The 12,380-nt window shown below is 44.6% G+C and overlaps 1 protein-coding gene across 22 annotated transcripts in view; it reads right to left on the bottom strand.

Moving 5' to 3' along the window:
- The window catches only part of slmapa (sarcolemma associated protein a), a 202,206-nt gene that overhangs the window by 65,312 nt on the left and 124,514 nt on the right, over positions 1-12,380 (bottom strand). For all 22 annotated transcript variants that reach the window (XM_080182862.1, XM_080182858.1, XM_080182886.1 and 19 more), the window contains one exon: positions 842-898. In XM_080182862.1, coding sequence (XP_080038988.1) covers positions 842-898 — 57 coding nt within the window. The remainder of the gene's footprint in view (positions 1-841; positions 899-12,380) is intronic.

Below are 12,380 nucleotides of genomic sequence, written 5' to 3'. Positions count from 1 at the left end.
ATCACTAGTGTGTCAGATATGAAAGCATTTTCAACCAGAAGTGAATCCTGCTGGCATTTCTTCCAATATCCTAACCATCACAGACACCTGTGTTCAGCTTATTCAGTTCATCCTGAAGGCTGGGCCTGAGGTGACCTTATTGAGACAAATAGGATTCTCAGGGTTCTTGACAGGATAAAACGCTGAGAAGATGTTTCCTCTTGTGGGATACTCTAGGACCAGAGGTTGTAATCTCAGAATAAGGAGCCACCCATTTAAGACAGAGGTGAGGAGGAATTTCTTTTCTCAGAGGGTATTGAATCTGCAGAAAAAAAGCAAATTACTGTGGATGCTGAAATCTGAAACCAAAAGAGAAAATGCTGGAAAGTCTCAGCAGGTCTGGCAGCATCTGTAAGGAGAGAAAAGAGCTGATGCTTGAGTCCAGATGACCTTTGCCAAAGCTTTGACAAAGGGTCATCTGGACTGGAAATGTCAGTCTTTTCTGTCCTTATAGATGCTGCCAGGCTGGGATAATTGTACCCAGCCAAGTACTCCTGCTTTGTGAAGTCCTTCTTTAGCAGTGATGGCAGGGATCAGCAATACTGCTATTAACTACCAACCGCACAAGAGAAAAGACAACTCACAACCAGCTTATCGAGGGCCATTAGAGTTGGACAATAAATGCTGGCTCAGCCAGAAACATCGACATCCCATAAATGAATTGACTGATGCCAAGCCAACCCAGCAATCTCCAAAACCTGCATCTGATAATTCTAGACAATCCTGGGCCTCAACTGATTATCTGCTTCAATTTGATTATGTAATAGAATTATTTCCCATTCGTGACATGTAAGCCTCTTACCTTCCACATTTGAAATCCTATTATTCTGAGTTGATTCCACTGGAGCTTTCAACTTGTCTGCAATTTAAAAAAACATTTTGTAATATTAATTCAAAATGATTTTAGTGAAGTAGTTCATTATGAATATATCAGATCCTTTTTCATAAAAAAAAGCAAACTGCTTAGCCAATAACCAGAACAAGTTCATGGTATAATATTTCTAGGGCCATTTGAAATGAAAAACAGTTCAAACATGCAGGTAGCTTGTTTTCAATACTGGCTTGCACAAAAACAGGAAAAAAATTATATTAGCACACATAGATTGACATTTCCTTCCTTGCATTTCAAATGTGACTGGATAATTAAAAAAAATTAAAATTGGTCAAAAACAATCAATTAAAACAATGCACAAAAGAAAACCCAATGACAGTAACCTGGTCCCAAATACTATTAATTTTCCACTCTGCTTCCATTTTTGGCTCAGATATTGTTGCAGTAGACATGTGTTCACATCTGCAAATGGAGTAATAATGCTTGCTGGAATATTTTTAGTTAACTTCAATCTAATAACAGTTCTGAGAAATACTATTAAATAAGAGGCAAGGGAGAGTCACTATGCAGTTTTTCCCCCAAATGCATATTTCATACAATAGTAAATATAAATTGTAACACATCGTCGCCATTAAAGGACTTCAACTCATTATCTTTTTCCTCTGTAACAAAAGAAAATAGAATCCAAATGAGGGAATTCATAAGATATCAATCTCTTTAATAAAGGTGTCAGCATCTGTTCCAGCACCTCTAATATCCCAGGTGATTATGGCTTTTATCAGAAATGGGACCCTGGGCCAATTTCCCCCTCCCCAACCAGGGGAGCCAGATGCAATTTGTAACATCGCTACTGTCACAAACATAAGATTAGATAGCTCAGAAAAAAGACAGGAATTAAACATGGAAGCTGATGGATGTAAGCAGGTTAATATTGTCATCGAGGACAGGGTAAGGCTTTTAAATATCTTTCAAAGAAGCAAGGGAAGGGGAGAACTTTAACAGAAAAATCAGGATGATGAAATGTAATGAAGAAGGTTATCTAGGATTGCAACGGGATCTTGATCAATTGGGCCAGTGGGCCTACGAATGGCAAATGGAGTTTAATTTAGATAAATACAAGGTGATGCATTTTGGTAGTCTGAACCAGGGCAGGACTTACTCAGTTAATGGTAGGGCACTGGGGAGAGTTAAAGAACAAAGAGATCTAGGGGTACAGATTCATAACTCCTTGAAAGTAGAGCCACAGGTGGACAGAGTGGTGAAGAAGGCATTGAGCACGCTTGCTTCCGCTGGTCAGAACACTGAATACAGGAGTTTGGACGTCTTGTTGAAATTGTAGAAGACCATTGGTAAGACCACGCTTGGAATACTGTGTACAGTTCTGGTCACACTATTATAGAAAGGATATTATTAAACTAGAAAAAGAGTGCAGCAGAAAAGATTTACTAGGATGCTACCAGGACTTGATGGTTTGAGTTATAAGGAGAGGCTGGATAGACTGGGAATTTTTTTTTCTGGAGTGTAGGAGGCTTACGGGTGATCTTACAGAGGAAATAGTGAGGGGCATAGATCAGCTAAATGATCAATATCTTTTCCCAAAGGTAGGGGGGTCTAAAACTAGGTTTGAGGTGAGAGGGGAGAGATACAAAAAGGTCCAGAGGGGCATTTTTTTCCACACAGAGTGGTGAGTGTCTGGAACAAGCTGCCAGAGGTAGTAATAGAGGCAGATACAATTTTGTCTTTTAAAAAACATTTAGACAGTTACATGGGTAAGATGGGTATAAAGGGATATGGGCCAAACGCAGGCAATTGGGACTAGCTTAGGGGTGGCATGGACAAGTTGGGCTGAAGGACCTGTTTCCATGCTAAAAACCTCTATGATGGCATAAATCAGTTACTTTTTTTTTAAACGTCATTATGTTTCTCTATCTCAGTCAAAATATTCTCCCGTATCAGTACTGTTTGATTGTCTTCTCACAAGAGAGAATAGCTAATTTTCTGTTGCATGAGTACAGATTCAATCAATTAATTTTCTTTCAAGTTCTCACTTTGTCAGAATTATTAGGTTAATATAGATATGAAAATGGTAATTGATTGGCATCTTCACTGCAACTGATATTCTATCACGGTAGCACATTTGTGTGGCCAGTACTGTGACATTGAATCCTAATCAATAAACAATTTTATATTCTGTACTTTTTAAACATCTATCCACTCGTGTTCTTAGCATTGTGTTCCAACAGGCCGAGGCCCGGTCCAAATTACTAAGGCAGTCTAATTTGATAATGCCAGAAAATTAACTAAGAAGAATGGCAGTATTTGATCCTCCACACTGCATGTAGTAACATGATCACCAGCACACCAGGTCAGAGTTTTGTGCATGAGATCAGAAACATCTATTAATAGGTTCTTCACTAATACATTGTGGGTGCCACTGTTTCATAGGTTCATGGCATTGATAGAAGGACAAACATAAATTCTGTAAAACACAAAACTCTTTACATTATGGTGCAGTACTGAACCCATGATACTTTATTCTGCAGATACTGGTCTATAAATTTCAAATCTTTCTGTTAATTTAATGGGATTTCATCTCAGTCCCCAGGTAATATCATTACTTGTTAACAATTACAAACCGGAGTGCTAGAGGAGCTTGATTCATAGAACCATACAGCATTACAGCACAGATACAGGCCTTTTGGCCCTTCTTGGTTGTGCTGAACCATTTTTCTGCCTAGCCCCACTGACCTGCACCTGGACCATATCCCTCCGCACCCCTCTCATCCACGTACCTGTCCAAGTTTTTCTTAAATGTTAAAAGTGAGCCCGTTTTCACCACTTCATCTGGCAGCTCATTCCACACTCCCGCCACTCTCTGTGTGAAGAAGCCCCCCCTAATATTCCCTTTAAACTTTTCCCCTTTCACCCTTAACCCATGACCTCTAATTTTTTTCTCCCCCAGCCTCAGTGGAAAAAGCCTGCTTGCAATCACTCTATCTATACCCATCATAATTTTATACACCTCTATCAAATCGCCCCTCATTCTTCTATGCTCCAGAGAATAAAGTCCTAACCTATTCAACCTTTCTCTGCAACTCAGTTTCTCAAGTCCCGACAACATCCTTGTAAAACCTTCTCTGCACTCTTTCAACCTTCTTAATATCCTTTCTGTAATTAGGTGCCAAAACTGCACATAATACTCTAAATTCGGCCTCACCAATGTCTTATACAACCCCACCATAACATTCCAACTCTTATACTCAATATTTTGATTTAAAAAGGCCAATGTACCAAAAGCACTCTTTACGACCCTATCTACCTGTGACGCCACTTTTAGGGAATTATGATTCAATAGGTAAAACACCATAAAAAACATCACGGGGACAATTCTCACAAAAAAATTTAAGTGCCGAATTTGTGTAAAAACTGGAGTAAATCCCGCTAGTTTTTTCAGCGAGGCTTTCAAAATTAATCTCCCACACTGTGCACTGCGGAGTCCATTAGTATGATTCACGCGACAAATCAGTAGGTGGGGCCTGTTCCCACTGGAGAGGCCGGTAGCATAGTGCTGAGCAGGGCACTGCGCATGCGCTGAACAGTTAGCACCGAGATCGGCGCGTGCAGAGTAACCTGCACTGCTAATTTCCTAATCGTAGACCAGTTCAATGATCCCTGCATCGCTGCTCACCAACCCCTTCCCCTCATGGCCTGATCGCTGGCTCCCTGGACATCTCCAGGTCAGCCTTGGCCCCCACCCCAATGGCCAACCCCGATCACTGGCCTCCCTCCCTCTTTCACCACTGTGTGTGGAATGGAGATGGGACCCCCCCAACACTGAGGGAACAGTGGCAGCGGGAGCCCGCATCCCACTAATCTCATCCCACACAGACCCTGACTCCAATTAAGCTCTGTCCCTATTAGGCCCCATTCTCTTGACACTGCCTCATGTTAGTGGGCAGTGCCAAGATGTCCCCTGGGCATTGGCATTTTGCTCCTTCAGCAGAGCCAGGAAGCCTGGGCTGGCACTGTTAAGCTGGCAATGCCCAAGTGGCATCTTTTAATCCACAACCTCCTTGGGGGCCTCAGTATCCCCCCTTCACTGCAGTGGGGTCAGTTGCCAGCTCACCACAAGTGGGGATCTATTATAAACCCCGCTGGAGTGAAACGCTCTTTCCAGGAGGGGGCTAGTGGGCCTGGAGACTTCAGTCCGGGCCCTGCTAATTAGATGTAAAATATATTAAAATTTCCATTTAAATAAATTATGCAGCTCTGCACCAATTTCTGGCGTGGAGCTGACAGCACCGGAAATCTGGTGCTCGGAGACTCTTGGAGGCCGTGGCGCCTAGTGGGATGCCCTCTAAATGGCCTCGGCTCAAGTCACCCAGCCTGCTGCAGGCTTGGAGAATCACCCTCCACATCTTTCTGAAAAGAAAGACTTTGAATCTCTGATGTGATTCAATCTCATAGTTCAGGTTATACCCTGTTTAGCAGCCATTTATCTTCTAGTGATAACAGGGGAGCACATTCTCTACATTTATTTTATTCAATGCATTCCAACGATTGACTTTTCAATGTCTTTTGAATATTTATAGTATGCAGAAGAACACATGTAAGCCTCTCAAGGGGAAAAAAAGTTTTTTTTTGAATTGGCCAACCTCCTACTACATTAGGCAGACTAATTTTGGTGAATGCCTCATGTCATGGAGGTTCAGCATTTTTCTCCCTGAAAGCCATGAGTCAAACTATGATACAACTTTTGGGTTTCAACATTTTCCAGAAGAAATAAGCTTTGCAAATCACTCAACGAGTCCTATTTACTGGCATTACACTTATGAGGAAAGAATGTATGGACGTGGTGTCGTATAATTAAAATACCATCACACAAAACTACTGGAGCTAAATTCATCTACCAACAAGTACAGGTTGGCATTTCGGTCAGAGAAGTATGTATGCCTGACAAGGTCAACTCACCTACATATTCAAGCACATGCATATGACCTCCTTCCAGACAAATATATAACAATCCACATGTACTGATGTATTTGTGCTACACAATTGTTGTAAATATTGTGATCATGATCATTAGTATTATTTGTGAACTGTATAGAAATAAAATAAATAAAATTCACTATCAGAATATACAAGTTCTGTAATACTATGGAAGTATTGAAGAAATGCAACGCAACAGCAGTATAGTAGCACAGTGGTTAGCTTTGCTGCCTCACTAGCGCCAGGGACCTGGGTTCAATTCCCAGCCTGGGTCATTGGTTGTGTGGAGTATGCACATTTTCCCCGGGTCTGTGTCGGTTTCCTCTGGGTGCTCCAAAGATGTGCAGCTTCGGTTGACTGGCCATGTTAAATTGTAGTCATAGGGCCTGGGTAGGATTGTTGTTGGTGCAGGCTCGATGGGCCGAATGGTCTCATAAGAACATAAGAAATAGGAGCAGGAGTAGGCCATCTAGCCCTTCGAGCCTGCCCCGCCATTCAATAAGATCATGGCTGATCTGTCGTGGCTCAGTTCCACATTCCCGCCCTCTCCCCATAACCCTTAATCCCCTCTCTTATCAAAAACCCATCAACCCGCGTCTTAAAAATATTTAGCGAGGCAGCCTCCACCACTTCAACAGGCAGAGAATTCCAGAGATTCACCACCCTTTGAGTGAAGATGTTCCTCCTCAACTCCGTTCTAAACCGCCCCCCCCTTCATCTTGAGGCTGTGCCCCCTAGTCCTATTATCCTTTCTGAGCGGGAAGAGTCTCTCCACCTCTATCCTATCCATCCCATTCATCATCTTATACGTCTCAATGAGATCTCCCCTCATTCTTCTAAACTCTAACGAGTACAAGCCTAGTTTATTCAGCCTCTCCTCATAGCTCAACCCCCTCAACTCCGGCATCAGCCTAGTAAACCTCCTCTGCACTCCCTCCAAGACCAAAATATCCTTGCGTAAGTACGGCGCCCAAAACTGCACACAGTACTCCAGCTGTGGCCTCACCAATGCCCTATACAGCCGCAGCAAGACCTCCCTACTTTTATATTCAATCCCCCTCGCTATGAAGGCCAGCATCCCATTCGCCTTCCTGATCACCTGTTGCACCTGCAAGCTGGGTTTTTGCGACTCATGCACAAGGGCCCCAAGGTCCCTCTGCACCGTCGCCTGCTGCAGTTTTTCGCCACGCAAGTGATAATCCTTCCTACCATTATTCCTACCAAAGTGGACCACCTCGCACTTGCCAACATTAAATTCCATTTGCTATTTCCTGGCCCATTCGCCCAGCCTATCTAGATCCTTCTGTAGACTCTCCACACCCTCCGCACAATTTGCCTTTCTTCCAATCTTGGTGTCATCAGCAAATTTCGACACCCTACACTCGGTTCCCTCCTCCAGATCATCTATATAAATGGTAAATAGCTGAGGCCCCAGCACCGACCCCTGAGGCACTCCACTAGTCACCAACCACCAATCCGAATAGCACCCATTGACCCCCACTCTCTGCCTCCTATTTGACAACCAATCCTCTATCCACACTAACACCCTACCCCCAACTCCCTGTCCCCTGACCTTCTGCAATAACCTCCTGTGAGGTACCTTGTCAAACGCCTTCTGAAAATCCAGAAAGACCACATCCACCGGCTCTCCTCTATCCACCGCCCTAGACACATCCTCATAGAACTCCAGAAAATTTGTCAGACACTACTTCCCTTTAACGAAACCGTGCTGCGTCTGCTCTATCAAGTAATTCCTCTCAAGATGCCTCGCTATTTTCTCCTTGATGACGGATTCTAACATTTCACCTACAACACACGTTAAACTAACCGGCCTATAATTCCCTGCCTTTTGCCTGGCACCCTTCTTAAACAACGGCGTAACATTAGCCGCTTTCCAATCTTCCGGCACTTCCCCGGAATCCAGCGACGTCTGGAAAATAACCACCAAGGCATCCACTATCACCTCCGCCATTTCTTTCAGAACCCTTGGATGCATTCCATCAGGTCCTGGCGACTTGTCCACAATCAGTCCCTCCAGTCTGTCGAGCACCTCCTCTCTAGTAACAGTAATGTCATTAAGACCCTCCAGTCCTACCACCTTTCCATCTCTAACACCCGGCAAATTATTCACGTCCTCCTCCGTGAAGACAGAAACAAAAAAGTTATTCAGGACCTCAGCCATATCCCCATCCCCTACCACTAAGTCCCCCTTCTCATCCTCTAAGGGACCAACGTTCACCCTAGCCAGCCTCTTCCTTTTTATATATTTATAAAAACTCTTGCTATCCTTTTTTATATTAAGCGCTAGCCCAGCTTCATAGTTTTTCCTACCCTTCTTTATCAACTTCTTTGTCAATCTTTGTTGACATTTAAACCTCTCCCAATCCTCTTCTCGCCCACTACTCTTAGCTACTCTAAATTCCTCCGCTTTTAATTTAACACTTTCCTTCACCTCCTTCGTTATCCACGGCTTATTACCTCTCCTCCTACTGTCCTTATTGACCATCGGAATAAATTTCTGCTGAGCACCAAGAAAGATCTCCTTAAAGATCCTCCACTGCTCCTCAGCAGACCTACCTTCCAACGCGCTCCCCCAGTCCACATTCGCCAATTCTTCTCTCATCCTACCGTACTCCCCTCTGTTCAAACAAAAGACACGTGTCCGGGAACCCACTTTCTCCTCCTCCATCTGCACTAGAAACTCCACCATACAATGATCACTCTCCCCAAGAGGATCCTTCACCGCAAGGTCCCTAATTCTACCCGCCTCATTACATAGCACCAGATCCAAGATAGCTCGCTCCCTCGTCGGCTCCAACACACACTGTTCGAGGAAACTATCCTGGCAGCATTCCAAGAACTCCTCCCCGAGCCCACCGCGTCCAACATGGGTCGACCAATCTATATGTAGATTGAAATCCCCCATAACTACGGCTGTCCCATTCCTGCACGCCGCACTTATTTGCGCGTTAACAGCCCGCCCCACCTCCAGATCATTATTTGGGGGTCTATACACGACACCCACCAGCGTCTTCCTCCCTTTGCTGTTCCTAATCTTTACCCACAACGATTCCGCTTTCTGCTCCTTGGCTCCAATATCATCCCTTGCTACCACCCTGATGCTATCCTTAATCAGCAGAGCTACACCCCTCCCTTTTCCCTCCTGCCTATCCTTCCTAAACACTTGATATCCCTGGACATTCAGCTCCCAGTCCCTGTCACCTTGCAGCCACGTCTCTGTAATGGCCACCAGATCATATCCATTTGTGCTGATCTGCGCCACCAGCTCATCCACTTTATTCCGAATGCTTCGTGCATTCAGGTAAAGTGCCTTCATCCCAGCCTTCACCTGGACCCTATTTGCCGTAACGCCACCAACCACACTCACGCCCCCTACTCCCTCTATTATTGGGACATCCTCGGCCTCTTTCCTTACCTGTACCCTCTCACCCTCTCCTCAACTTTAGCCCCCGTAATGTCACCTACCCTCGCACCGCCCCCCCCCCCCCCAATTAGTTTAAAGCCCTGTCTACAGTCCTCTTTACTCTATTCGCCAGCACTCTAGTCCCAGCACGGTTCAGACCAACCCCATCCCGCCCGAACAGGTCCCACCTACCCCAGTACTGATGCTAATGCCCCATAAATTCAAACCCATTCCTCCCACACCAATCCCTGAGCCACTTCCTTAATCCTATCTACCCTACGCCCATCTGCACTCGGTTCAGGCAGTAGCCCAGAGATAACTACCTTGTCGGTTCTACTCTTTAATTCCATTCCCAGCTTTTCATACTCCCTCCCCAGATCCTCAGTTCGCATTTTGCCTACGTCGTTGGCACCCACATGTACCACAACGACCGGATTCTCACCCTCCCACTCCAGGTTCCTCTGCAGCCCAGATGCGACATCCTGTACCCGAGCACCAGGCAGACAACACACCCTCCTGTGCACTTTGTCATTGTGACAAAGGACAGTGTCAATACCCTTCACCCCACTATCCCCAATCACTACTACATTCCTTTTCACCTTCTCCTTGCCTATGTCCTGCTGCATCACTGTACCGTGTGCAGTTTGCTCACCAACCTCACCTCCCTCGTCCTCGTCCACACTGGAAGCAAGAGTCTCAAACCTGTTATGCAGATTGAGAGGCTGAGGCCTCCTCTCCCCACCCTCCTGCCTCCTCTCCCCACCCTCCTGCCTCCTCTCCCCACCCTCCTGCCTCCTCTTGTCCCTGACCCTTAGAGTTAGCCAGTCTAGGGGGGGTGGATGTCACTTGCACCCCATTGACAATGGCACCCTCTCTCCCCTTGATGAGCCTCAGCGTCCGTAGCTCAGAGGCCAGCTCATTTACCCTGAGCTGGAGCTCCTCCAGCAACCTGCACTTACTGCAGACATGGTCACTGGGAAGGACCCTGGGGTCCACCAGTTCCCACATCATACAGGAACAACACATCACATGCCCCTCCATTATTCACTGTAGTAGTATTGAAAATTTCAACACTAACTTACCTGGCCCTCTTTCTCCCCAGCCCTTTGCTCCTAAGCCCTAATAGCTCACTCTGCTTCCCCCTCACTCCGCTGCCCGCTCCGACGCTACCCGCTGTCTACACCAGGCCTCTTTTTAAACCTGGCGCTGATTTAAAGCTTGCTCCCCCACAACTCCCTTTTAACCACTCCCTCAGAATTCTTAAAGAGGTAAATACAAAAAGCCCGCAAAAATGCTTTTAAATGATTTAAATAGTTCTACAAGGAACAAAGTGCTTTAAACTTAAATTTAAACAGGTTTTTAACAGGTAAATTCTTATCTATCTCTCTCTGCTCCTTCACTCCTCTGCTCCAGCAAACAATCCTTCTGCACTGTAGGGATTCTATGATTCTAACAGCCTTTGAATTACAGTGATCCTGTGGTAGCTTATTCTGTGGATACCTGGCTATAAATTTCAAATCTTCCTGGTCATCAACAGATAAAACTTCACACAATGTATGTAATTTGTACGTCAAGGAGATTGGCATGACTCACAACACGATTCAGCCAAACTGTGGAGTAAATGAGCAACAAAGTCAGAGCAAAGCATTATTCTTTTCCTTTGTGGAAACTTTCCACAGTTCATCCAAATAAACTTCTTCTAGAACCAAAAATGCTATCAAATGTTTTTTTTTAAATTTTGTTCATGGAAAGGAACATATAAGCAATGTCCATCCAGAATGTGAACCAAGGAAATTAATCCATGGTTAAGAACGCAAGAAACAGAAGGCCCATCGAGCCTGTGCCGCCATTTCATACGATTGTGGCTGATCTTTGGTTTCAATTTTCTGCCCGCTCCATACATCCCTTGATTCCCTGATACCAAACGTCTGTCTGTCTTAACCTTAAATGCATTCAATGATGGAGCATCCATGACCTGCTGGGCTAGAGAATTCCAAAGATTCACCAGCCTTTGAATTAAATAACTTTTCTTTGTTTCAGTCCTAAATGTTCAGTTCCTTGTTCTGAGACTGGCCCTTGCATTTTAAATTTCTTGATCAGCCAAAACAATTGCTGAGTGATTCAGCCCCTTCAAATTTTTGTAGATTTCTCTTTCGTTCCCCTAAACTCCAAAAAACATAAGCCCAATTTTATTCCCCCTGTCAATGTTGGACAATCATGGTATTCCAGGGTTCAAAGGGTCACCTCGACTCGAAATGTCAGCTCTTTTCTCTTCTTACAGATGCTACCAGACCAGCTGAGATTTTCCAGCATTTTCTTTTTTGATTTCAGATTCCAGCACCCGCAGTAATTTGCTTTTACCCTTTGTGCACTTGCATGTTTGCTTTCAATGATTGATGTACACAGACACCCAGGTGTCTTTCTACATCATTTCCTAATCTGTCACCATTTAAATTATAGAATGGCATTCTGCTTTTCCTACCAAAGTGGATATTTTCACAACTATTCACATCATACTGCATCTGGCATGTATTTGCCCACTTACTCAACCTGTCTAAATCGCGTTGAAGTCTCTTAACTTCCTTCTCACCATTCAAATTCCCACCAAATTTCATGTCATCAGCACTAATGCCAGACTTCAACACTATTATTCCCATGAAACTCATCTCCAATCTCTGTGACCTGGGCCTCAGCACCCCCCTCTGCGACTGGATTCTGAACTTCCTAACTCACAGACCACAATCAGTGAAGATAGGCAACAACATCTCCTCCACGATCATCCTCGACACTGGTGTCCCACAAGGCTGTGTCCTCAGCCCCTACTATACTCCTTATACATCTATGACTATGCAGCCAAATTCCCCTCCAACTCAATTTTCAAGTTTGCTGACGACACCACTGTAATAGGTCAGCTTCAAACAATGTTGCGAGAGTACAGGAATGAGATAGAGAATCTGATGAACTGGTGCGGCAACAATAATTTCTCCCTCAATGTCAACAAAACGAAGGAGACTGACTTCAGGAAGCATAAAGGAGAACGTGCCCCTGTCTCAATCAATGAGGACGAAGTAGAAAGGGTCGAGAGCTTCAAGCTTT

The sequence above is a fragment of the Carcharhinus amblyrhynchos genome, chromosome 3, assembly GCF_965287045.1.
Source record: "Carcharhinus amblyrhynchos chromosome 3, sCarAmb.v2.hapA, whole genome shotgun sequence".
Classification (NCBI taxonomy): Eukaryota; Metazoa; Chordata; class Chondrichthyes; order Carcharhiniformes; family Carcharhinidae; genus Carcharhinus; species Carcharhinus amblyrhynchos.
Note: the sequence above shows the minus strand (reverse complement) of the source record. Positions and strands in the feature narration are given on the sequence as shown.